The sequence below is a fragment of the Melitaea cinxia genome, chromosome 3 (genome assembly GCF_905220565.1).
Source record: "Melitaea cinxia chromosome 3, ilMelCinx1.1, whole genome shotgun sequence".
Lineage (NCBI taxonomy): Eukaryota > Metazoa > Arthropoda > Insecta > Lepidoptera > Nymphalidae > Melitaea > Melitaea cinxia.
This window is the reverse complement of record NC_059396.1, coordinates 13,854,882-13,879,944: the sequence shown is the minus strand read 5'-3', so window position 1 is coordinate 13,879,944 and position 25,063 is coordinate 13,854,882. Positions and strand designations below refer to the sequence as shown.

General features: G+C 32.7%; 1 protein-coding gene and 1 long non-coding RNA gene across 3 annotated transcripts; one reads left to right on the top strand and one right to left on the bottom strand.

The window, feature by feature from the left end:
- Positions 1-1,962: 1,962 nt before the first annotated feature.
- On the bottom strand, positions 1,963-8,494 carry LOC123669543. Its single transcript, XR_006745769.1, has 2 exons — positions 8,462-8,494; positions 1,963-2,385 (listed from the first exon to the last, which is right to left on the bottom strand). It is a non-coding gene; the product is annotated as an uncharacterized LOC123669543 (long non-coding RNA).
- Positions 6,880-9,556, top strand: LOC123669541. 2 transcript variants are annotated; one of them, XM_045603144.1, is made up of 2 exons: positions 6,880-7,009; positions 8,988-9,556. In XM_045603144.1, exon 2 carries the CDS (start codon positions 8,994-8,996, stop codon positions 9,486-9,488), a length of 495 nt encoding a protein of 164 aa, XP_045459100.1. In that variant the 5' UTR covers positions 6,880-7,009; positions 8,988-8,993; the 3' UTR covers positions 9,489-9,556. The 2 variants fall into 2 exon arrangements, with proteins under 2 accessions (XP_045459100.1, XP_045459099.1); XM_045603143.1 differs by lacking the exon at positions 6,880-7,009 and adding an exon at positions 7,734-7,875.
- Positions 9,557-25,063: the final 15,507 nt, after the last annotated feature.

Below are 25,063 nucleotides of genomic sequence, written 5' to 3'. Positions count from 1 at the left end.
TATGATACTCTTTTAAAATCAATCTGATATGTATTATTTCTGTATTGGTGTACAATAAAGTGTATTGTTATGTTATGTTATCTCATATAAACATATGCTATATGCGTTTTTGCTACATTAGCTTTCTAGAGAAAACTTCTAAATGAGGTCATTATTATACAGACATCTATAAACATATAAATCGTGGATATAAACGATAATCGTTAAATATTAGCAGTAATATGTCATTGCTGTTCATTAAAATTAATATTATCACCAATGCAACAATAGTCATCTTAATATATATAAATCTCGTGTCACAATGTTTGTCCTCAATGGACTCCTAAATTACTTAACCGATTTTAGTCAAATTTGCACACCGTGTGCAGTTTGATCCAACTTAAAAGATAGGCTATATTTTATTTATGTTATTATTATATTTCAGAAAAAAATAAGGTGATACGAAGTTCGCCAGGTCAGCTAGTAGTTTAATAAAAATGTCAAATATTCAAAACTATTTTCTAACTATTTTGTCTGTTTGTCTGTTTAGGTGGTTTTGGTTTCAAAAAGATGATGATTAAGAAATGTTAGCATGTTTACATCTTATACATCGTATTATTAATTACTCAGGTTACAAGATATTCCAGTACGAGCCAAAGAAGAGGACGAGCAAGCAATCCAATAAATTGGCAAAATGGTTGCAAATTTGAAAATGTTGGTAACATTAAAAGAAATAAATGAATTACAATTAAAAAATGGTTTAATTTTCCAAACCTTGTAAACCTTTGTTTAAATGACAACACCAAAATAACTTTAATTTACTTTATCGAATTTATAAAGGAACAAAGTAATCTGAGAAGAACTCTGTTGTCTCTTCGTCGTCCTTATTTAACAAATCTTTTTCAAATTAATGACATATCTACATATTTGATTACCTGCAAATATTATTATATGTTTGTAAACTTTAAAAACACACTGGTTGTCAAAATACGAAAGAACCATAATTTCGTAGCTAAAAAAATTGTTTTCGTAGCTTCTTATATTTTACTATTTAGTAGAATAATTATTGAAAACATAGGCTGATGGAGCTAGATGGGCTTGATGAATTAGGCTCAAATGCTTGTTCTATACAAAGAAGAAAACTTTTCCCAGCAGTGGGACGCTTACAGGCCGATCCAGGCTAATATCTACGTTCTTCAATATTTTACATCGTATTCCATGACCTATAGTCGGATTCCTTATTCAGATATAAAACTTATAGTAAATTATAATTAAATATTGTTCATGTTGATGACAAGTAAGAAAAATTCCAAACCCATCTTAGTTCCTATAACTAAGTAATCATCATCATTATCAGCTCAGCCTATTGCAATCCACTGCTGGACATAGGCCTCCCTGAGTTCGTGCCAGATATTCCGGTTTTCCGCAATCCTCATTCAGCCTACACCGGCGATCTTACGTAGATCGTCGGTCCAACGGGCCAGAGGACGTCCCACACTGCGTTTGCCAAAACACGGTCTCCACTCTAGGCTGTCCAAAGTCTAGTCCAACGTGCCTAGTGGCTAGTCTGCTCCAACGGCCATCGGTCCTGCGACACAGATGATCAGCCCACTGCCAACTAAGTAATAAGTTCTCTTTTATATCCTATGTTTTGAGAACATTAATAGTTGTCATGCACCAGTTGCAGTCCTTTATATAAGCTGCTTATATCCGAAAAATATAATATTACTCTTAGAAATTAAAGTTAAGGTAAATATATTTTCACTTGTTTCATAAAAAAAATTTATATACGTACTTAAGTATCGCGTGTTGTCGCTTTCCTTTTAATATGAGATGTACTTAAGGTGATAGAGAAAGTTTGTATGAAAAAGTTATGCTTTAATGTAGACTTAACCATTATCATACTATCAAAATATATATTATAAGTCATTATTAGTAATTATTTGTTTTGTACTTATTAGGGATAAAACAAAGAAACTCAAATTTCTGAAAGTTTTTAATAACAATTGTTTTTAAAAGTTGTTCCAGGAATACGGGTTTGCAAGATAGCTCAAAATTGAAAAGTGAAAATTATTTTTTTAAATGTCGTTACTTTTTCTTTCTTTAAGCAGTTTTGGAACATAATACTAAGAATATTTAATGGGATTTAACAACTGTAAGTATAAAAGTAGTAAAGTATTCCATAATTAAACCACTATTAATAAGAAACACTAGAGCTCAATCTACCATGCTGTTCGAAATTTAGGTAACTAGCACTATTTGTTATATTTTATACGACTAGTCAGTAAACAAGCGTGCAGCTCACCTGACGGTCAGCGGTTATGCATATCGTTTAGACGCCTGCAACGTCAGAAGCATTGCAGCGCGTTGTCGGCCCATTCCAGGAGCTCTGGTCACCTTAATCACCTAAAAAACATTACAATACTTGAAAGCGGTGCTCTATTTTAGATGTGATCTTTTGTAACGACGAGGTACTTCCCCAGTCAGTCGGCAGCTCCAGTTTTTAGTAGGATATATCCTGCTGTGCCCTACCTCATTTATTATTTGTATAACTGTTTTATTAAAGGGGAAAAAATATCATTTTTTCTTCTTCCTTTTTTATGGTTAAGAAACTTTAACACCATTTTATGTTAAAATACATTTTTATATTCATCATCATCATCATCATTTCAGCCTATTGCAGTCCACTGCTGGACATAGGCGTCCACGAAGTCCACAAAGTCCACAAGTTCGCGCCAAATATGGCGTGAACTCATATGTGTTGCCCATAGTCACCACGCTGGGCAGGCAGATTTTTATATTAATATTATTTATTTAAATTAATGTATTAATCACTAATTCTACCGCTACATATGTATTAGTCTTTTATGTCCTATTTCACTTTAACCTCAAAGATAACAAAGTGCAAGGAGTTCGGTTAAACTGTTTATTGCATTGTATCTAAAAAGTATTATACATTTTGTTTTTCTTTTTATGTGTATGGTTTCCGCAAATTACTGCATTTTATCGCAAAATTATTAAATTTGTGATCTACAATTAAACACTAATTAAACGTTAAACGAAATGATGATGTCTATTTCAACTATTCCGGTGAGTCAAAATTTTATATTTTTTAATGAACAGACTCGGACACGAAAAATTTAAGGTCCAGTTGATCAAGGTAAACCTAAGCATTAATATGGATTTGTATTTGTGTACACAAATTATTTTCTCCTATATATAAGGTGTCCGACTCCTAACTACGTTTCTTCAAATGGAGGCTTCTGTGGGTTTAATAGATCACGTTCCGCATTAAAAAAAAATCCTAGCGCTTTTTCAAATTTTACTATGTCTTAATATACGAGCTACTCTGACAACGTAGTTTTGCATAACCGTCTAATACTATTTTTATTAGCCCCAAAAAACGTCGATATAGTGAAATATTAACATTAACTGTTACATTAAGTCGAAAACTATATATTTACGTAATGTACACTTTTACACTGTTCAACTATATGGAACAATCAAATTATCAGTACCATACAGATGTATATTACCTAACAATTTACTGCTTTGACATACCTAATTACTACTACATACTAACAATGTACATATTTTTACATTTTTTTTTTTATAAATATAACAATAGTTTTTAAACATAATACATATTTGCAATTCACAACTTAAGAACTAAATAATTTTTTTACATTGATATAAAAACATTAAAATAACAATATTACAAATTAGAATATTAATTTTAAAAAGTATGTTATTTGAGGAAATAAACAATATCTAAAATCTTGTTTTTATTAACACGACAGTATTCTTAGGGTTTAATTTAACCTACTAAAACTACAATGAAATTAATATTTCCCTTCCTAGTCAGGCGACTCAGCTTCGAAACATTCACGGTTAGGAAAGTTTGTCAAGTAACTGATGTTGAGACAGTCAGATATATTTCAGATATTTCCAGTCTCATATCTTACACTCTATCATATTATAGGGTGACACTTCTGACATCGAGAGTGTATTTATTCTTAAAAAAAGGCTATTTGAAGTATTTATGATCTTGGAGCCCTTGTCTCCTTTCGGAATTTCTGTAATAAGGTAGATGTACTTACAGCTGCGTCACAGTACACTTATAATAACATTATATATATTCTCGGAAACATAGATTATTTCAACCTAGATGGTTACAAACAAAATATATATAAGAGTAGAAATGATACAACTGTTATTCCAAGTTTCCGTTTCTCCAAGTTTGCCGGTATTTTCACATTAGAAAATTAATTAATTATAAAAAATACCATTTTTTATGTGTAATATGACGATTGAAAAATGCTTTTGAAGCCAACTTGAATAGAAAAAAAAATATATTGTGAACAAATGTATGCTTAAATAATATTTTTCGTGTCTTCTACATTCGACGTGACATTGGCGAAGTCATCTGTATTTTTAGGCTCTCTTGGAAGCAGTTACTCCAAACGAATGAATATAAGTAGTATCATCGAGTAAGAGAATACTGAATTGGAGGTCAGAAGAAACATCGAATGGCGATTGATACTCGTACCTACTTGTCACCAAACGTTATCTTGATGTTTTGCAATACGAAAGATAACGCGAAGTTGATTCGCCCCTGATAACTGTGAGGAAACGACTGATAATAACACTTTGTTGACAACAAAGAAAATACGCAATACGAAAAATGAGTTATGTTCAATACTCAACGGATTGATGGATATAACTTTTGTTTTTTGATTTTTTTGTTTCTTTTATATTTTTTTGGATTAATAAGACCAAAAAATATAAATTTCTACGTGAAGTGTTTAATATTTAATTAGTGTTATTATATTTATTTAAATTATATTTAAAAAAATGTGATATACGTGTTCAAAATTTTGGCGGTATAGAAGATGAATGAATAATAATACCTACCTCATGCTAAACCTAAGTAAGAATTGATTTTAAATGTTTTGAAATAATATTAACATATTAGAAAAGACTAACTCGTAAAAACAACTTTTTAAATTCAAAGTATAACATATGCCCAATGAGCATAGCATATATATAATATAAAATATTTATAACTATGACTAATAGTGGACTAACTTAATCAGGGTAAATTAGGGGCTTCCCAGAAACTGTTCCTAAGATTTCTTTTTTAATTTTTATCCGCTCCACTACTTTTATAAAGATAAAATATATGTCTACTAGTATTGTAAATCTACTAATATTTCCAAGTTTAGTAATTTGATTAAAATAAAATACTGCTATTTTGTTTTATTTTTATTAATTTATACTTTAAAGAGTGGCTTCGAAAAATTATATCATTCATAAAAAAAACCTTGCAGTTTATTATATTGTATACCACCCATATTTCTCTCCACGTTTAACTCAACCTCTATAAAAATAGAAAGTAAATGTAAATATTTTGATCAAGTTCAGCTTGGTCAAATATTAATAAAGGAATTAAAAAATAACTCTCCATTATTGTCTCTTATTTAAATGAAAAACCAAACTAATTTACAAAAGATATTGAAAATATTAAATTATTAGTACAAGTGATATGATATGTATAAGTATACAATGTTCCATGGTTGCGCAAATTTTGAGTACATATTTTGAAGTAGCAGAATATTTAAAAACAAAAGTAAGATAAAACAGAATTAACCGTGTAAAGTCAATAATGCTAACAAAGCACTGCTAGTGTTAGAAAGCGTAGTTTATCGCTTAACATCTCTAAAAGATTAAAAATTATATTTTTCTTAGTTTAGTCCTAAACAATAATGATTATTATTTATTTGAATTATCAAACCAAATATTAAGCCGGAAAATTAACTTTTTTTTAATAAACTACATAACGATCTTCTATGGAACTGGGTATGTACGGGAAGTAAGTACTCGTAAATATACGTTGAAGACTTAAATTAATACAAAATACGGACGGAATGAGAAAGTTTTAGTTTAAAATTATAAGATACCCTACAAAGTTAACTTTATCTTACAATGCAAACCTGGAAAACAAGAGTTTGCGTTCTAAACTGTTTATGTAAAAAGCGGAAGATCCAAAGGAAAGAAGCTTTATCTAGACGATTCAGGAAAGGCAGGGACAAACCCGAAGATGTGAGTCATCCCAACGTCACATCGTGGAATTTCTTTATTGTCATACTTTTTGGCTCTTATTCAATGCTTCTATTGTAGAATAATTAATTATATTTATTGTAAAATTCAGTTTTACTAAATCTTTATCTAAATATCATCTACCTACTTACGAAAAAAAAAATACTTCTTAAATTGTTTTTATGATTTTGGTCATTATGATTGAATTTGAAACATAATTCGCAAAACATCCCTAAAATGAATAAATAAAACATTAAATGTCTTGAGAATAATAACAATTTTAATTAAATATAAGGATAATAAGCATATTTTAGCCTAATTACAAGTCTTTATTACAAGTGACGCAATTTTAGCAGTAAATTCATTAATCACTTGATATTTCTTAAAAATATTTAAAAACGTTAATAGATTTAGTTTTCGACATGTATCCTTTATAATTTATGTGCTATATCATTAATGTTTTGATGGGCCTCAAGTTCACTGTGAATATTAATACTGACCAATTACGATGATACCAAAAATCGTTATGTTTACAAAACAATACGTTGTATGTAATTATGAGTCATATGTACGTAATTTGCACAGCCATTACGTATTATACTTGTAAAATCTAAAGGACATAATACTACTCTATAGGTCACGTATGTATAAAACCAGATTTCCTTTTCAGTACAAAACATATGATTGGACAAAGGAAGGCGATAATTAGTTGTGGACAAAAATAGTCGTGCAGCCGGGCCCTGGGCCAGGTGACGTCAGCGCGCCAGGGCCGCGGCGGGGCAAGACGGGCCCCGCGCCAGTGTCGCGCGCGCCGTCAGTCTGGCCGCACGCTGTTTCGCTGCCCGCGCCCGCACCGCCGCCTGCTCCTGACGCCTGCCGCCTGTCGCCGCCTCCAACGCCACCACTCACCCTCCGCTCCCGAACTCCACCTGTGAGTACTAGCGCCCCTTAACCTTACGTTATTTACTCGTCGAATAACCACTTTCAACTCGATGCACCGCGGTAACGTCCGATGCAGGTTTCACTTCTGGCACACCAACCGTTCGATAGGTGCCCGCACCCGACGTTGTTCTCTCTTCCTTTTCATTTCACGCATAAATTGTTATTTGTTCGTTCACGAGACCTAGATTTCTCGTATCGGTAGTGAAGAGCGTGGCAACCTTGGCGCATCGTGCAATGCAGCGGAGACCTTGCAAGTCACGCGTCACAGTAACCTCGGCTCACGCCGTGCTCGTGCCGCTACAGTGACGTCTCAATAACTATCTTTATCTCAATATATCGCGTTGGACGTTATGCATTGCTCTTTAATCGAACAAAACAGTACGCAGCGTCTAACTATATTGAGCAATGTAAATTTAGGTAAGCGATTTCTTCGCTCTTTTAACACGCTTAATTTTACTCGATTGGAGGGATATGTTGAGAGACGTGTATAATATAGCGAATACAAACAGCTGACCGGCCGTCGACGTAGTTTTTAACAGATAAAAAATAAGACGCGGTCACTCAAGGACGGTCAACAAGTATCGAGTGGTATTTCCCGTTTAACGGGCACCAGAGTGAAACACAAATGACGTGCAAACGACACTAGTCATTACCGACGCTAATGTATCTTTAAAGCACGTAACTTGTGGGTCAAACATACTTTGCTAAGTAATATCGTTGTTAAATGCGCGCTGTGTTAAGGGGCCTCAAGCCGCGTTTCCCGAGTTATCGCACTGGAAAAACACGCCACATTTTATCGTATACTGTGTTCACTATCAGCTGTTGTGAGCGATGCGGTGTGCGGTCGCCAACACGGTTAGTCATTGTTGTTTACCCGAATAACGTCTTTATTGCATCTATGTAATGTTCATAGTCGAAAACAAAATATTTCAACTGACCAAAACGACGTCAATAGTTATATTCTATTTAAATGAGAAGAATACTTACTTATGTGTAGTGTTTTAACTAAATAATTTAGGATTTACTTGTTTTTTAAAATTGTTTAAATGTAGTTGATGGATTAACTCCACAATTCTTAGATTTTTAATTGTAATCTTAAAAAACTTTTCTTTATTTGCTATTGACAGTTGTGTCAGATTACAATTATTTTTTTATATTTTTGTAGACCAATAATATTTAATTCTATGAAAAGTTACGTGCATATTTTATATTTCATATATAATATATATTTTACATTTATATTTATTTTTCATTTAAATAAATAAATAAATATTGAATTTTTTAGACATATTGAAATATTTATTGTTAATTTGTCGTTGAAACTTATTCCTCAAAAGTAATTCAACAATTAACTACGATAATTACTACTTACATGATAAGAAATATAAATAATAACAAATATAATTTATTTCTACTAATTCCTAAGAAATAAATTACTTACGTAACATTTACTCGTGTACCCAGAACACAAATGAGCCTTATTTACATATTTACAAATAATACTCCGAAGTTTCATTGAAAATAGCCTCTAAAGCGGCTCTAACTACGTCACCTCGAACCGACATTGGAGGTATCTTACAATACCAGGCCACGGTTACCCTTCGCCGAACAGCATAGATATCAAGTCATCAATTAATAAATAAACAACAACATTACAATAGTAATAACTAAATACAACTAATTTATCTTTTCCCCTAAACTATTACGAACAAATATATAACATGAATTTATTTTATACTAACGTAAAATAATTAATTGTATCATTTTTTCGTAGTTGTAAATATTCAATATATCATTATACGTTCCATATTCAAGAAATACATGTGTAAACTTACTTACACTGGCCATGGACTCATTTAATATTGTGACATTCTTACGCAAGACATCCCTAAGCTTAACGAGTGGCGACGTGGCTCTATCTTTTTATTAAAAACAATATGAATATACTTAATTGTATTTCCTTTCAGATAGTCATGGTACGAAAATACGAAAGAATGAGTGGTCGCCAATCCTGGAGTGAAGAAGAAATGGCTAAAGCCGTGGCGGCCGTAGTGTCTGGCAAAATGGGTTATAAACTCGCCGCTAGGACCTACCACATCCCGCGATCAACTCTCCAAAGGCGAGCTAGTAAAGTCAGGTATCAACAACCCGATGAACCAAAACCTTTAATGGGACACTACAGACGCGTCTTTACAGAAAGCCAAGAAAAAGACTTGGTCGGGTATATTAAGAGTATGGAAAAGTTTTTTATGGGCGTCTCTAGAAGAGACATAAGAGAACTCGCATTCCAATACGCTGAAGATAACAATCTCAACCACCCGTTTGATGTCAATACTCGAATGGCTGGCGAAGACTGGGTAAGGAACTTCTTAAAGAGAAATCCAGAACTGTTACATAAGTCAGAAAAAGATTATGAGCTCGAACCAGTTAATTTCGATCAGTTCTACCATTTCATGTGTCAATCATGATTGAAAACGCTGCGGCTGCTTAGTCTTAATAAAGTTCACGGTGATGCCCACCTAATGGAACCTCAAAATTGTAGAAAATTCACTTATGATTCAGGATAATATATAACTTAACAACGGAATTACGAAATAAACTTAGATAAATTTTTAAGACTTAATCAAAATACGCTCTACAAATGATATGTAGGTTATTAAAATATTTAAATTATAAGAGCCTAGCTCTAACGATGTTTATAGCGAATAGATTTTTTATTGATGATATTCCATTTTCCAACTACTTAATTAGAAAGTAAAAGATAATTGAGTACTTATGGAATCTAACATTCTATAGTTGTCACTTGTTTATAGTTTATATTCTGTTATTTAATACTAATCGGTTATTGGGCTGTGATAATGGAGAAGGTGTAACTAAGGGAACATATCAAAAGGAAAAGATATATGCAATGTATGAAGTCTTTGGAATGAAAGATCTTCCAAATTCTGTTACTTAATATTTCAGAAAATCGGCGCATTCGTCATTTTGTATGTTCATATGATATAAAAATTAAAGTAATATTGTTGTAGTACACCTGAAAGGAAAATTTTTGTTGATCGAAAAATAAAAATATACTATTTTGTTTACCTTCAGACGTTTTAATATAAACATCTGCGGAAATCCAAAACAATTTTATCAGTAAATAACCTTAATATACGAGTACACTGCGTACACATAATATTTGCGCAATTTTTTGTTAATCGGATCTTTAATAATACAATACATTGTTATATAACTAAGAATTGTGATAATGGTGATTGGTGATAATAGCGGGAAAGTTATAGTAAATTCGTTTGTTAAGAAAATTTTTAAAAAATATAGCGATATTTTTATAATTTTAATAATACTGAGACGTTGTCTCTTTCAAGTTACGACCTACAAAATTGTTGTTACCTGATTTATGTTTTGATCTCTTGAAACTAGTTTTAATAAATAATATCTATAAAAAATTGTTTTAAGTCATCCTTTAAAGTAAACCATTCGTTTGTGAGAATTTTCGAATGCCAAAATACGTTATTATTTGAGATTTATATTTAATTTGCATATTTAAGTACTTAATAAGTTAAATTTTAATAAACAATTAAAACACATTTTTTGTATTATTTAATTCCAGTTTGCTAGTAAGTACCATAAGGCTTCATTTTCTTCTTATTTACTCATATCGAGTAAATAAAAAGGTATATGGATAATAGCACGAGACCAGGTAATGTAAAGGATTTTAGAGGATGTATCATGAACAGAAAAAGTGCGAATACGGCATTGAATTATACCATTATTTATTCTATTTAATGCACAATGTTATTATTAATACGCACATGATTTTGAGCGAAATTAAAGGACATCAAATTCAAAATTATCGCGAAGGAATTATTAATCAAGTAATGACACAAACTGCATGAGTACCTACTGCGTGCCATTCGCCAAATCATCTATACTCTGTTGGCACCATTGAAAACAATTAAACAAAAAATAAATAGATAAAAAGCACAGCTGCGAACAATTAAAAAAAGATTCTACAAAATTAATAGTAATTGAAATAATTATCAATTATATTTCATATATACGCCTACAGATGTAAAACAATTAGGTTGTTTGCATAACTATTCGAAATTTAAATGAAAAAAAAAATATTATTCATAAACTGTTTTGCACTGCTAACACTTTTAAATGAGGCCAAGTCGCTGATTTTGTTTAGTTCATTTTATCTACGCTATCAGTTTTATACTGCATTTCTACATTGTATGAATAATACAAAATAATTTACAATGTTTCGCACATAGAAATATAAAACATACACAAACACACGTACCTACACACAAACACTTACTCATATACTATATAGGAACGACAACTAACCATAAAATTAAGTACGTAGAAAACAATACATAGTAGCACACATCATATCTATAACAGTATCTATTTTAATGGTTAGTTGTGTTTCCTATATCATATGTGAAGTGTATACATACGTAGAAGTACAAGTCTATAACAGTTACCAATTCATATATTTAAGCACTAGTAGTTGCCCGCGGGTTCACTCGAGTAGAAATTGATAATACTTACAAAGAGGGGCAAAATTAGTGTATAATAATTATATTATAACAATTAAGGATATCTTTGTATACCATATTTATGAATTATACTGATATTGAGGCGTAAAAATTACATTTACACTGGACTAATTATTTATTTATTTTAATCAACAGGTTATTGGGTCTAAGAAGAAATGTTAAAATAATATTTTAGCATAAAGTTATTGTTCAATTCGCAGTCATAAAAAAAAATTAATTTCTAAAATAAATTACTATAGCAGCTCTCTGCCAGTGAAAGTCCCGTCAAAATCGATCGAGCCGTTTCAGATACAAGCCGGAACAAACAGACAGACAGACAGACAAAAATTGTAAAAAAATGTTATTTTGGTATATGTTTCGTATATACATCCATATGCATTTAGGAAACAGCGGTTATTTTAATATTACAAACAGACAATCTAATTTTATTTATTTGTACAATACAATACAATACAAATATACTTTATTGTACAACCAAAAACAATACAAATAACATAAAAGAAAAAGAAACAAGCGTGATAATAATAATAATAATAGCAAAAAGTATAAAATATTTGTATAGATTGACGACACGTTAGCGCAGCGGTCACAGCACTTGCTGTTGCGCATGCGGTTGCGGCTTCGATATCCGCTCACGACAGACATTTGTATTGGTCATATAGATGTTTGTCGTGGTCTGTGCTCGTGTATTGTGTGTGTTTCCGGACCCCCGACATAGGAGAAAATCCTACTGGCGGCCATTGATTGTGAAGCGTTTATTAATTTATTTATAATTTCAAACCCAATCCAAAAATAAAGGTTTATGCAAAAATAACAATTTTACTTTTACACAAATCGCACTTTGATACAAAATGACAATGACTTTGTTTATCATTCGATTTTTTCCCCGTTAATTCCAAAAATGCTAAGATACATTTTTATATATTTGTGATCAAAAGTCTAAGGAAAAGTTTTAAGGTTCTAACTCCAGAAATTAGGGACTTACATACAAATTTCATTCCCCATTTTACCCATTTAAAGTTAAAATTTACACGAAAGCTGAAATGCATGTTAACTCATTTTTAATCAGTATAGTTCAGAATGAAAATTTGATACTACCAATTTCAAAAATGACGAACTTTACATTTAAACTTTCACCCCTATTTCACTCCTTTAGGGTAGGTGGTCCGGTCCACAAATGCTGAAATGTGTATTTATTCATTTTTAATCAGTAGTCCAAAAATAAGTTTCATATTTCTAATAAAAAAAATGACGAACTTATCATACAAACTTTTAACGTCTATTTCACTTCCTTAGTCCTTCAGTCCTTTCAGTCCAATTTTTCAGAATCTGTATTTAGGGGATTCCAAAAAATTATAAACTTGTAGGATTTGTACCACAAAAAATTAAAGACTTATGTAATCAATTTAAGAGAGCTCTTAGACCACGTTAATCTAATCCTGTCACAAAATACCTTCGTAATGGACCTTTACTAAATATAAACAACATTTATTCTTAGTAAATTTCTACTTATTAATAACTATGTCTCAGCCAAAGGGCTTTAGCCGCACTTCCATAGGCAAACTGATCTGACAGAAACCTATATCGATATCTGCGAACTGAACAATAACTTTTTTATTAGATTCCACGCGAACGAAGTCGCGGGCACAGCTAGTATTATGAGAGCTAGTAGTATGATTTATATGACATATATAAATAAAATCGTTGAGTCGTCGATATAGTACAAAAATTCAGTGTTTTTTTATTAAACCAGTTCGCAGAAAGCTTCTGCAACACAGGTTTATCCCAGTATAAGTCAGATATTATTTTTCCTCATAAGTGCTTTTATTGTTAGGGCGTAAGGAATTTTTAGAACATATGTCATATTAATCTTGCTAAATAAAAAATTTAGGTCCTTTACTTTGGAACATTTATGCGGTAATGCGCACTTAAATTTATCTCCAGGATAATCTATTTATTAAAAGGAAATTTAGAAATCTGTGGAAACTATGTCTACATATGGTTTAATTTATTGCCCTCTTACACAGTGTGCTGCATAGCCGCTCCGCTGGACATGGGATGATATATTGCAAAATATAAAGGTTTAATACCGTTATTCTTCATAAAGTCCGTATATACGGTACTAGCTGTGCCCGCGACTTCGTCCGCGTGGAATATAACAAAAAGTAGTAAAGTTAAGTATTCAGTTCGCAGAGTTATAAAATAAAGAAACTTATAAAATAAAAGTAGCCTAAGTTACTCCTTACTACATCAGCTATCTGCCAGTGAAAGTCCCGTCAACATCGGTCCAGCCGTTTCAGAGATTAGCCGAAACAAACAGACAGACAGACCGACCAAAAATTATAAAAAATGTTATTTTGGTATATGTACCATGTATACATTCATATGCATTTAGTAAAAAGCGGTTATTTTAATATTAAAAACAGATACTCCAATTTTATTTATTTGTATAGATCTGAAAATGGACGTCCACTATACAAAATTACCCTTCTTGGTAAAGCGAAACGAATAAATCTCTATTAATCTATTTTTCAAATCTTGGCTGTTGTATCTTAACCTATAAACGATTGATAATGAGAGACTTAGGGGTGGATTTACCAGTAGGCTGATATTTAGGTTAAATAATTTTTGCCTTACTGAAAATGTATCTTGAAAATTTAACAAAAATTTCAGTTTTTCCATACAGTACACTCACTACACTGTCTGAGTACAAAAAAATTACTGAACGCTCAGTAAAAAGTACTTATGTGATTTTGAATTTTGAGAATAATATAATAGCATTTCAATGTTACAATTTTAATTAAATAATTGTTACCTAATACTGTTAATAAAGTGTAAATGTTCTTAAGTTTAACAAAGCGATAGAGGATGTCCTTAAGACCTTGGATTGGCAGGGATGGGGTATGAACGTCAACGATGAATACACCTCACCTTTATTTCGCCGACGATATCGTTATCTTTGCGGAAACGTTGGAGGAGCTAAGTCAAATTCTGAGCGACCTAAATGAGTTATTTCGATTAGTTGATCTCGGTATGAATTGAACAAGACGAAAGTCTATCAACGGTACCCTTCTCGAAGATACAACCGAGACGTTTGCGCGAACTCAGAGAGATCTATGTCTAGCAACAGACTGTGATGGGCCGAAACTAGCTAGCTGGTAAATTTTCACTAATTTTTGAATAGAAACTTCTTTTGAATCGTTAAGTTAAGAGTGAAATTGGGACCTGAAAAAGTTTTTCTGCTATAATTTCAAAACTAGAAATACTAGGCATACATTTTTGAGATTTTCCGGGAGAGTCAATTATGATAATGTTGGAACATGTCTGGCTAATACATTGGCTTACATACCAAAATTCAATATCTTTCGCTGTTTACGTGTCTTTTTCTAAATTAATTGAATTTGGTAGCAACTGCAGCCGCTAAATCATATACAGAAACTTGTCGCATTTTTATGATGCTAAAGAAAATATTCGGTTTTTTCATAAGCTCGACGCAACACTTGCAAAAATTAATGAGTGAAATCGAAAATTTTATAAAGATATTGCTTGTACTTCCACAACAAAGAGGTCCGTAAAGTTTTGCTGAATCTTGACGTGAATAAAACTAGTGGACCTGACGGTATACCTGCGCGTGTCCTAAAAGCCTGTGCACCTGAGTTGTCTCCTGATCTCACATGCCTGTACCGCCTCTCTCTTCAAACTAGAACGGTGCCGAAATCTTGGAAGCTGGCTAATGTACAGCCAGTGCCCACAAAGGGTAGCCGAGTGAATCCCTGCAACTACCGACCAATCGCCATCACCTCCATGCTTTGCAAAGTCATAGAAAAGGTGCTTAACAGCAAGTTGCTGAACTACCTAGAAGACAATGAACTCCTCAGTGACCACCAATAAGGCTTTCGTCAGGGGCGGTCTACTGGAGATCTTCTGGTGTATGTTACACACTGCTGGGGCGAAGCCATTGAGAAACGTGGTGAAGCGCTCGCTATATCACTAGATATCTCGAAGGCCTTTGACAGGGTTTAGCACGCAAGTCTCCTTAGCAAGCTTCCTGCTTACGGCATCCCTGATGATTTTTGTAGTGATGACAGAGTGGTCGTCGATGGCTGCTCCTCTGATCTGATGGATATAAACGCCGGCGTCCCTCAAGGTTCTGTTCTCTCTGCAACTCTTTCCCTGCTCCATATTAACGACATGCTACAACCAGGCATTGTTGGATACACAGATGACAGTACGATTGTTGCGAGATATTTTGTCCAGCGCAAGAGACAGCAGGGACGTAATACGTTCTCAGAGAGAGGCCATGATAGAGCGAACGAATTTGATACCAGGGCAAGTATCCCAATGGGGTGATTGCAACCTGGTTACGTTCAACGCCGCCAAAACGCAGGCTTGTTTGTTCTCCGCCAAATGAAGTCCTTTCAACTTGACTCCTACTTTCCGTGGTACACCTATTCCTGTGTCCGATACCCTCGACCTCCTTGGCATAGAGTTGAGTTCTAACCTCAACTTTGGCAATTACATTGAGTCCAAAGCGCAAAATGCGGCCAGAAAGCTTGGCATCTTAAATAAGGTTAAGCGATATTTCACGCCTAGACAGCTTCTAACGCTAAAGCTCAAGTCCGATCGTGCATGGAATTTTGTAGTCACTTGTGGGATGGCTCAGCTAAATATCAACTCGCCACACTGGACTCAGTGGAACGCAGAGCCAAGCGGCTAATCAGTAATGCCAGTTTGGTGGATCTCTTCACACTCTGGCTCACCGAAGAAAAATTGCCAGTCTAACGGTCTTTTACAGTTTGTACTTTGGGGAGTGTGCCCTGGAGCTACACGAGCTCATACCCCCATGTCCTTTCTTCCATCGGACTTTCAGACGTACCGCAGGCTTCCATCCCTTTCTGATTGATATACCCTTCATACGTACAAAGCGCTTCGAATCATATTTTTTAATGCGAAAAATCATTTTTAAAAAAAAAGAACATTATGAACTGTAAGTACAGTAAAAAATATATTTAACAAAAAATGAGTCAAAAAAATTAATGACATTTTTCATTCCATATTACATTAAAACTTATACGTATCGTACTAATCGATAGATTTCTAAGAAAAATAACCCAAACAACACGGGGCTCGACTCCGCCATTTTGATTCAATGTGAAAGTATATTTAACCATCGTAATGCCTTAATCGATGAAATTAGAAGAAAACAGTTTGAATAAACAATGAATAACTCCGAATCGCTCTTCACCTTTTAAATTTTTAATGTATTCGGAGACACTCAAATACGACTACAGCGAATTCAACAAAGATTATTTGTCGAAACCATTTCTTTGTTTAGATACAGATAAAAAATATGACGTACCTATAGATAAAAAATACTATCTGCTATAATCATTTTATTTACCTTTAACCTAGATTAAGATAAAGATTTAAAAAAAATAGACATACAAATATTGCTAATAAACAATTTGTTGTAAGAGCTAAAGAATATAGAGCTGCATATAGAAGATAATAAAATTACCAATCAACAGAATTTCGAGAATTTCATAAATGATGTCTTCATTTGAATAAATAATAAATAAAAAAAAGTAAATAAATATCTACACAATACACACACGGTCGTCTATTCCTAAAGTAAGCAACTTAATGCTTGTGTTATAGGTAACAGCCGACTGGTATAGCTACATATTTTAAACTGATTTTTAAAATTCGTTTACCAGTAGAAGTCTACATTATTAATGAGGATCGTAGGCTATACTTTAATTACGTAGTAATAAGCTTCCCTAAATAATAATTGTCTAAGTTTCTAAGTTAATCATTATTTCATTTATTCCCTTGTCACCTACTTCCCTTTTACCTACGCGAGCGTTTTATATTTTTATATCCTCCTGGTTCCTCGTGCCGATCCAACGTACAACTACTGATGCGTATTCCTTCAATTGGAATTCATTGCCGTAATCAATTCGCTCTTGTACGACTACTTTAAAAAAAAAATATTATCTTAAAAAGATTATTATCTTTCCTTATCATAATTTTAACTATGTGGGTATAATGTATTTATATATTACTAGCTGACCCGGCGAACTTCGTATCGCCTAAAAGTGACTTTTAAGTATTATCACAAATCTTTTGTATGGGAGTATAGAAAAGTGTTGTTTTTAGACTTTTTCAGAAAATTTAAAAATTTTTTTAGAATTTTTCTCTCCGTAAGAACCATCCTCGTACTTCAAGGAATATTTTAAAAAAAGAATTAGCGAAATCGGCCCAACCGTTCTCGAGTTTTGCGCTTAGCAACACATTCAGCGACTCATTTTTATATTATAGATTATTTTGTGTGTCAGCGTTATTTTTTTTGCTATATGTTTATATACGTATATATTATATATATGTATATGTTTGCGTGTATATATATATATATATATATATATATATATATATATATATATATATATATATATATTTGTATATGTGTGTGTATGCGTATATATGTATATATATTTCAATGGTTTAATATTTTCTTTTGTACGTCTACCTACTTTAATTTCTGTCTGTAACCGTTCCTTTTTGGGTGTGCTGGAAGAAAACTCTTATAGGGATAAACACACCCATTATACGTGTCTCCATGACAAAAATATTATGTATATAATTTTGTACGTATAAAAATTGGTTAATAAATAAAATAAATACAATAAAGAGTAATTAAATAAAAATAAATAAATAAAATCGTTGGACGCTCAGCGGCGGTAGCATAGGCACGGTCAGCTATTAATAGAATAAATTCTAGAACCCCTAGTCCAGCCTTCTGTATGACTAACGTCTTGACAAGGACCATCGAGGAAATCAAAGATCAAGGGCCGTTGCATATAATTTTGGCCCATTATGGGTTTGACTAAACAGATGGGTTGGTGATCGTAGGCGTACTTTTTAGTGGCGGTAACGGCGGTAATATGTATTGACTAAAAGCAGTTGAAAATCTACATCAAACGCAACAGCCGTCTATTGGAGAGAACTATGCTCAGCATTCAATGAAAATGAGTTGATAATGATAACGTAATAAACTACTAATCCGATTAAAAATTAATACATTTATTACGTTTGTGTTTTTTTTTTATGTTTGTCTAAAACTAAGAATGTTTACATTTATTACGCTTTAAGAAATTGTACATTTGTCACGTAGCGAGTTCTTTCCGTTAATTAGAACTAACATTATTTGATATTTCAATTGTAAATCATATTCTATAGTCATTAGCATCAAAGCAGTCTTACGGAAACATCCGTATCCGATAACAGTATCCGAAACGTTAACATCTAAAAAAACTTAATAAACCACGATAAAATCCGAAAAAGTTGTTTCATGATAATGAGATTTTAATCACTTTATAAAAATAAATGTAACTAATTTACCCCATTAAGTACCTTATTTCTAATAACTATGTAATAACTATAAATATTAAATATTTCAATATTATTAAATGCATGTTTTGGCTATTTAATACGGAAGTGTCAAACTGATGGAAATACCAAAAACGTGACTTACTATTTTATTCCATAGCTTTTTCACTCATATTTCGCAAACCCGTAAGACACTAAAACGAACCGTTACTGACCAAATTACTAACAATACCACTTTCATGCATAAATTCATCTAAACTTTAGTAATGGGTCCGGTCTTGTGGTCTGTCCTTGTGAGTCTCCCACGGTTCCTCACAGAGCACGTTAAGCTGTCGGTCTCGGTTGTTATCGTAGAAACCAGATAGCAATCGTTACTAATAGTAGAGAAATATACACTCCCACCCATAGTATTGCAGCGTAGTGGACTAGGCTCCGACCCTACACTACAAAGAGGCCTATGTCCAGCAGTGGTACGTTGCAGACTGAATCAATAAAAAAATCATGAACAAAACATTAGTTATATTTTAGTGTTTCTAACTTTTTACTACTCTGATAGGAGTTAAACTGAGTGACAGAATAAGAAATAGTGAGATAAGAAAACTTTTTGGTCTGAAAGAAAATGTAGTAACAAAAATTGAGAAAGGTATGCTCAGATGGTTTGGCCATGTCGAGAGAATGAGTGAAGAACGATTGACGAAAAAAGTGTATAAGGCGAGTGTGAATGGAAGAGTTGGAAGGGGTAGACCTAGACGGACGTGCCGAGACCAAATAAGGGACGTCTTTCCAGGTCAAGAGTACCCTAAACCGAAGAGCATGTATGAAGGGAATAATGAAAGTGGACGAAGTGAAAGAAATAGGTATGTAAGGATCGTAGCAAGTGGAAAGAAGTTGTCTCTGCCTACCCTCCGGGAAAGAGGCGTGATTATATGTATGTATGTTCTAACTCTCAAAACTATAACAAACTTTTTCCTTGAATTTTCTATCTGTCACAATTTTAAATAATATGAAAGACAAATTTATTATTTGGTAATGAACTTTATTGATCGACTTCAAAATAATTGTTTGCTCGCAACAACTGACTTCAATTACGTCGACTAGTTGTATAAAGAGGGATCTCGGTCAAATTTAAATAAAACCACAAGACAAGCATCTATTTTCGATTAAAATATTAAACATGAATCATCAAAATCGGTACACCCAGTAAAAAGTTATGAGGTATAATACAACGTAAAATAGTTACCTCAGTAAATATGCATTATTAGATATAACTCAAAAAGTACTGGTCAGACCTCGACAAAAACTTAAACAACATGACAAGCAGCACCTTTTGATTAAAAAAAGAATAGCTCTACATGTATGCCCAACAAACATTTACGACGTTGAGTAGACGTTTTGGTGACAACTTAATGTTATTTAGTATAATCGTATAAACGACATTAGAACGTTTACTCGACGGCATTAGGGCCCATTTTATTCAACTTAAGGCGCTAAGAGTTTCGTGTAACAGTCATATAAATACCTATATAGTCGCATAGGAGTCATATACACGTTGGCGATTTGACTACATGTCATGTAATGATAGCTGTCGCGGCGTGTATTCGACTTCGTGTCGAGTAATGGCACACAATATGACGTTTATCTAACGTATTCGTTGTATTATTGTCATTTAAAGATGATACTTTTATATTGAACGAATGAAAAATTGTAACAGATTATAAACATAACACACACTAATTGAATATGGCAGTTTTTTTGACAGCTGAGTTAAAATATTGTATTTTTTACTTTGTTGAGGTGATAAAACCATTTCATCAGTTACAAACCATTGTGCAATCAAATTTACTGATTAATGTGAGGTAACTTTGTAACAAATTTTTCATGCGCTTTTAAAATTTTAATGTTTTCGTATATTTTTATTAATAATTTATTAAGTGACTGCGTTATACGACAACTATATAACTTCCCGACGTATATACTGCGTACATATTGTAAATGTGTACGCCATGACAGTTGATTTAGGGATCAATAATAAAATAATAAACGCCTAGCTAACTTATTTCAAATAATTTATATTTTCAGAACAGAAGAATTTACGAGACATATAACTTAGTTAAGTCTGAATAATACTTTTTTTTTAGATATACCCCACAATTATGATCCATATTTATGTGGATGTTGATAAGTTTTTATCGAAGATGGACTTCATCGAAATGATATGCGCACATTTGAAATGGCCGTGGTCATTATCATTTTTGTAATACTTTAGGATGTATACAAGTTACACTAGTACACTTATTCGACTTATATATAATGGTTACAAGTACTACGTGTAAACAATTACTATTCGTTTAGCAGATGTTTAAAAGGTAATATGACTATGATAATATGACAAAATTAATAGTATTATGACGTTTACACTACGAAAACGTTTACACGACGAAAAGTTGTATATGTAAGTTTTATAGATGTCTTCATAGACGCTATTATATGACGATTGTAAAGAAATGTCGAAATAACGTCTATACGACAATGTTATACGACAAAAAATCTATACGTCTATTTGGACACATAATGCACCATAACATGACGTAGAGTTAAAAAAATACTGTAATATAACTTTAATAAGACTCAAAGTCATATAATTGTTTGATTATATGACAAAAATGTTTGTTGGGATGTTCACACATAAACATACAGTCAAATTCAAAACCTTCTCCATTTTGGAAGCCGGTTATAAATACCGTCCTAAATAACATTCATCAAGTATTGTAATAAAACAAGAAGAAATTTCAAAGCCATAGCTAGGAAACGTATCTATGTACATATTTGTGAAGGCTATGCTGCCTTTAAAGCGTCCTCGAGTGGCTGTTAGCGACATCAGAGCTGTGCCGTGAGTGCAATTTGCGTCCTAGTGGACTCAAAGAGAGTGGTAGTTATACTCATTATCAAGTCCATAGTTCCCGCTTTCCTGCTTCGAAAGAAAAGTAATGAGTTTTATTTTACTCTGATTGATATTTTTGTGTTTCAATGACAGTATTAGTTATGTGCGAAATATAGAACAGATTGACCGAACTTTTACAGACAATAGTCGGTCGTACCTATAAAAACAATATTTAAATTGCGCTAAATTATAGTGTTACTCATGAAATAATGCTTCCTAACTGACTGATTTTATTACATCGCTGAACGTGATCTAAACCTACCTACTAGGAACACCGTACCGTAAGGACTATCCGTACAAAAACATTGCACCCAATAAAAAGGAAGGAAAGAATTTTAACAATAATTGGAGACTCATACCTCATACATAACATATAACACGTGTTATATGTTACTATGGAAGTCATTTACTTTTGAATGTACTTTTTACTTTATATAAAGCAAAATAGAACAATGGATATAAATGCACCATCTCAGCTCGTCGATCGATAAGAGCGGGTCGTAAGTTCAAATCTCTAGAAACGATAAGTTCTCAAGGGCCTTTTGTCTTTAAAATTCATCTCATGTTCGGCACTGAGGGAAACGTTATGAGGAAATTTGCATGTTTTGTAAGAAAATCTGAGATTGTCAGCAACATGTAGTGAAGCAACATGGCGGAATAAGCTTCAGTTTTTATCAATCTTAGGGGATGAAGGCTTTTTCCAACTGTGGGAAGGTTTTATTTCAATGTGAGAGAGATAAAATGATGACGAAACTTTGTCGGAAATCGAACTCTAAGAAATCGGATTTTTTTTGATTAAATACAAAATAGTCCAACTATGAAATTAAATTTTTGAGAATTTTATATAATAATAAATTGTGAAAGTTTCAAGTGGGTATCGTAAGATGCGACTAAGGGATAACACAGCACGACTACCTCCTTTGAATTTAAAAAGCCGACCGAAGGCGGTATAACCATCCAACAACTAGCTTGCAAATACACAAGCCGAAGATGGACAGCAGCGTCTTCGGTGCGACAAAGCCAGCCCTGCGGTCACCAACCCGCCTGCCCAGCATCGTGACTATGGGTAAAACACATGAGTTCGCGCCATAATGTTTGGCACAATCCTGTGGAGGCCTATGTCCCGCTGTGGACTGCGATAGGCTGAAGTGATGATGATAATGATAATGACTGATTTAGAAAGTTAGTTAAAATTAATTTAAACTGGAGTTTAATAGTTAATTAGTAAAAAACTGAACAAAGTTAGACACTATTACAAAACTTTATTAGGTTTTTTAATTTTTATTTATCTTCTTTTTTCAAAGAATCATAACTATCTTATTGTGATTGATCAATAAGGTAGACTTTGAGTAGTTTGTTCGAAACAGAACTTACTAAAACGTATAATTTATAGCGTGTATTTAAAATATATTTTATGGTTAGTCAGAAATCCGTACACGTGTTGACAGGATTTTCAAAATCTAGGACAGTTACTGAAACACTGCTCAATATTACCCAATGTGTCCAAAAAACTCAATGTAAAATAACAATTAAATAAATATTGCAAGAAAGGAATTCCCTTTTTTTTTGTTTTTTGTTTTATACACTTCTATAGGACTACAGACAAGAACTGTTAATTAATGACCGGAAGAACAGGTCAATAGGAGACATCAATTTATAATTTTGTAAGTACTACAGCAATAAAAATTGCTAACACGTTTCCGTTTTTTATACAACTAGGTCGGCAAACAAGCGTACGGTTCACTTGATGGTAAACGATAACCGTAGCTTATAGACGTCTACAACACCAGAAGCATTGCAAGCGCGTTACCGACCTACCCCCAACTCCCCTCAGGATCTCTGGTCACCTTACTCACCAACAGGAACACAACACTGCTTGAAAACAGTATCATTTAGCTGTGATCTTCTGTAAGATCGAGGTACTACCCCAGTCGGGCTGTTCCATATTTTGAGCAGGAAATTTCCTGCTGTGCAATACCTCTGTTAAAACTTTTTTAACGTTTTTTTCTTTAACGTTTCTAAGTATAATAATTATATATATTTTATTTTTAGCAACTTTTGTAGCAACGTAATAAATTATCTTAAAATATATAATACTTCTAATTATAGTATTATACTTTAATGATATATGTCAATAAAAATACATATTCAACTTATTATATATGTTAATGTATTTCTCTATTTACCGTAAAAGCTACTTTTACAAAAGTTTTTACAATTTTCCTTTGATAACCGACTCAATACAAAATAAATGAATACATAGTTAAATTCTGTAGTGAACCCGTATCGTATCAAGGTAGCTGACAAGAGCTTTGCAAGTGAATTCTCGAAGTTTTTTGAATGGTGCAACGGAGCGGAAACGAGCTCGCGCCGACTTCAGAGTCCTTTGAAAGAGCAAACGTCAATGTAATTGGATTGCCTCGGGAATCTCAACTAAACAGTGAACTGAGTTTCTATTTATTGCGAGTACTGGGTGCAATGTATTGTAGATACGTACATTTACAAAATAACGCAACGCCACAGTGTGTGCTACATAAAAGTAGATACATTATTTCTACAGTAAAACATTTTCTTTATAATTTGCAAAATTTAGTGTAATAGGAAAAAAATCTTTTATATTCTGTTCTAAATAAAAAAAAAATGGTTTAGCCTGGTTTGCTGTTAAAAAATATTAATACACATCGTATATATACTTTTGATACAGAATATTACTTTTACTCCATACCATAATCTCTAATAATCTGTAGATGTATGTACAAATTAGTAGAAATTACCGAAATTCATACGTCATATTATTTTTCTTTTTTCTAAGTAAATACTTATTTAATAGTGGGACAATGAAAGGTTGTTTCAGTACATTTTAGTTTCAAATTCGGTGGATTGTTGAGCTTATCTTAATGTTCAGAATTAAGTAACTTTCTTTGAAACTAGCTGCGCCCGCGACATGGTCCGCGTGGAATTTAAGAAAAAAAAATTGTTGTTCAATTAGTTATAAAATTAATAAATTTCTAAAATAAAAGTCCCCTTATTACATCAACTATCTGCCAGAGAAAGTCCTGACAAAATCGGTCCAGCCGTTTCAGAGATTAGCCGGAACAAACAGACAGACAGACAGACAAAAATTGTAAAAAATGTTATTTTG

Coding starts and splice junctions, on each gene's coding strand:
- LOC123669541 (XM_045603143.1), top strand. CDS start 7,852: ATGCGGTGTGCGGTCGCCAACACG. Junction 7,876..8,987: donor GGTGTGCGGTCGCCAACACG/GTTAGTCATTGT, acceptor ATTTCCTTTCAG/ATAGTCATGGTACGAAAATA.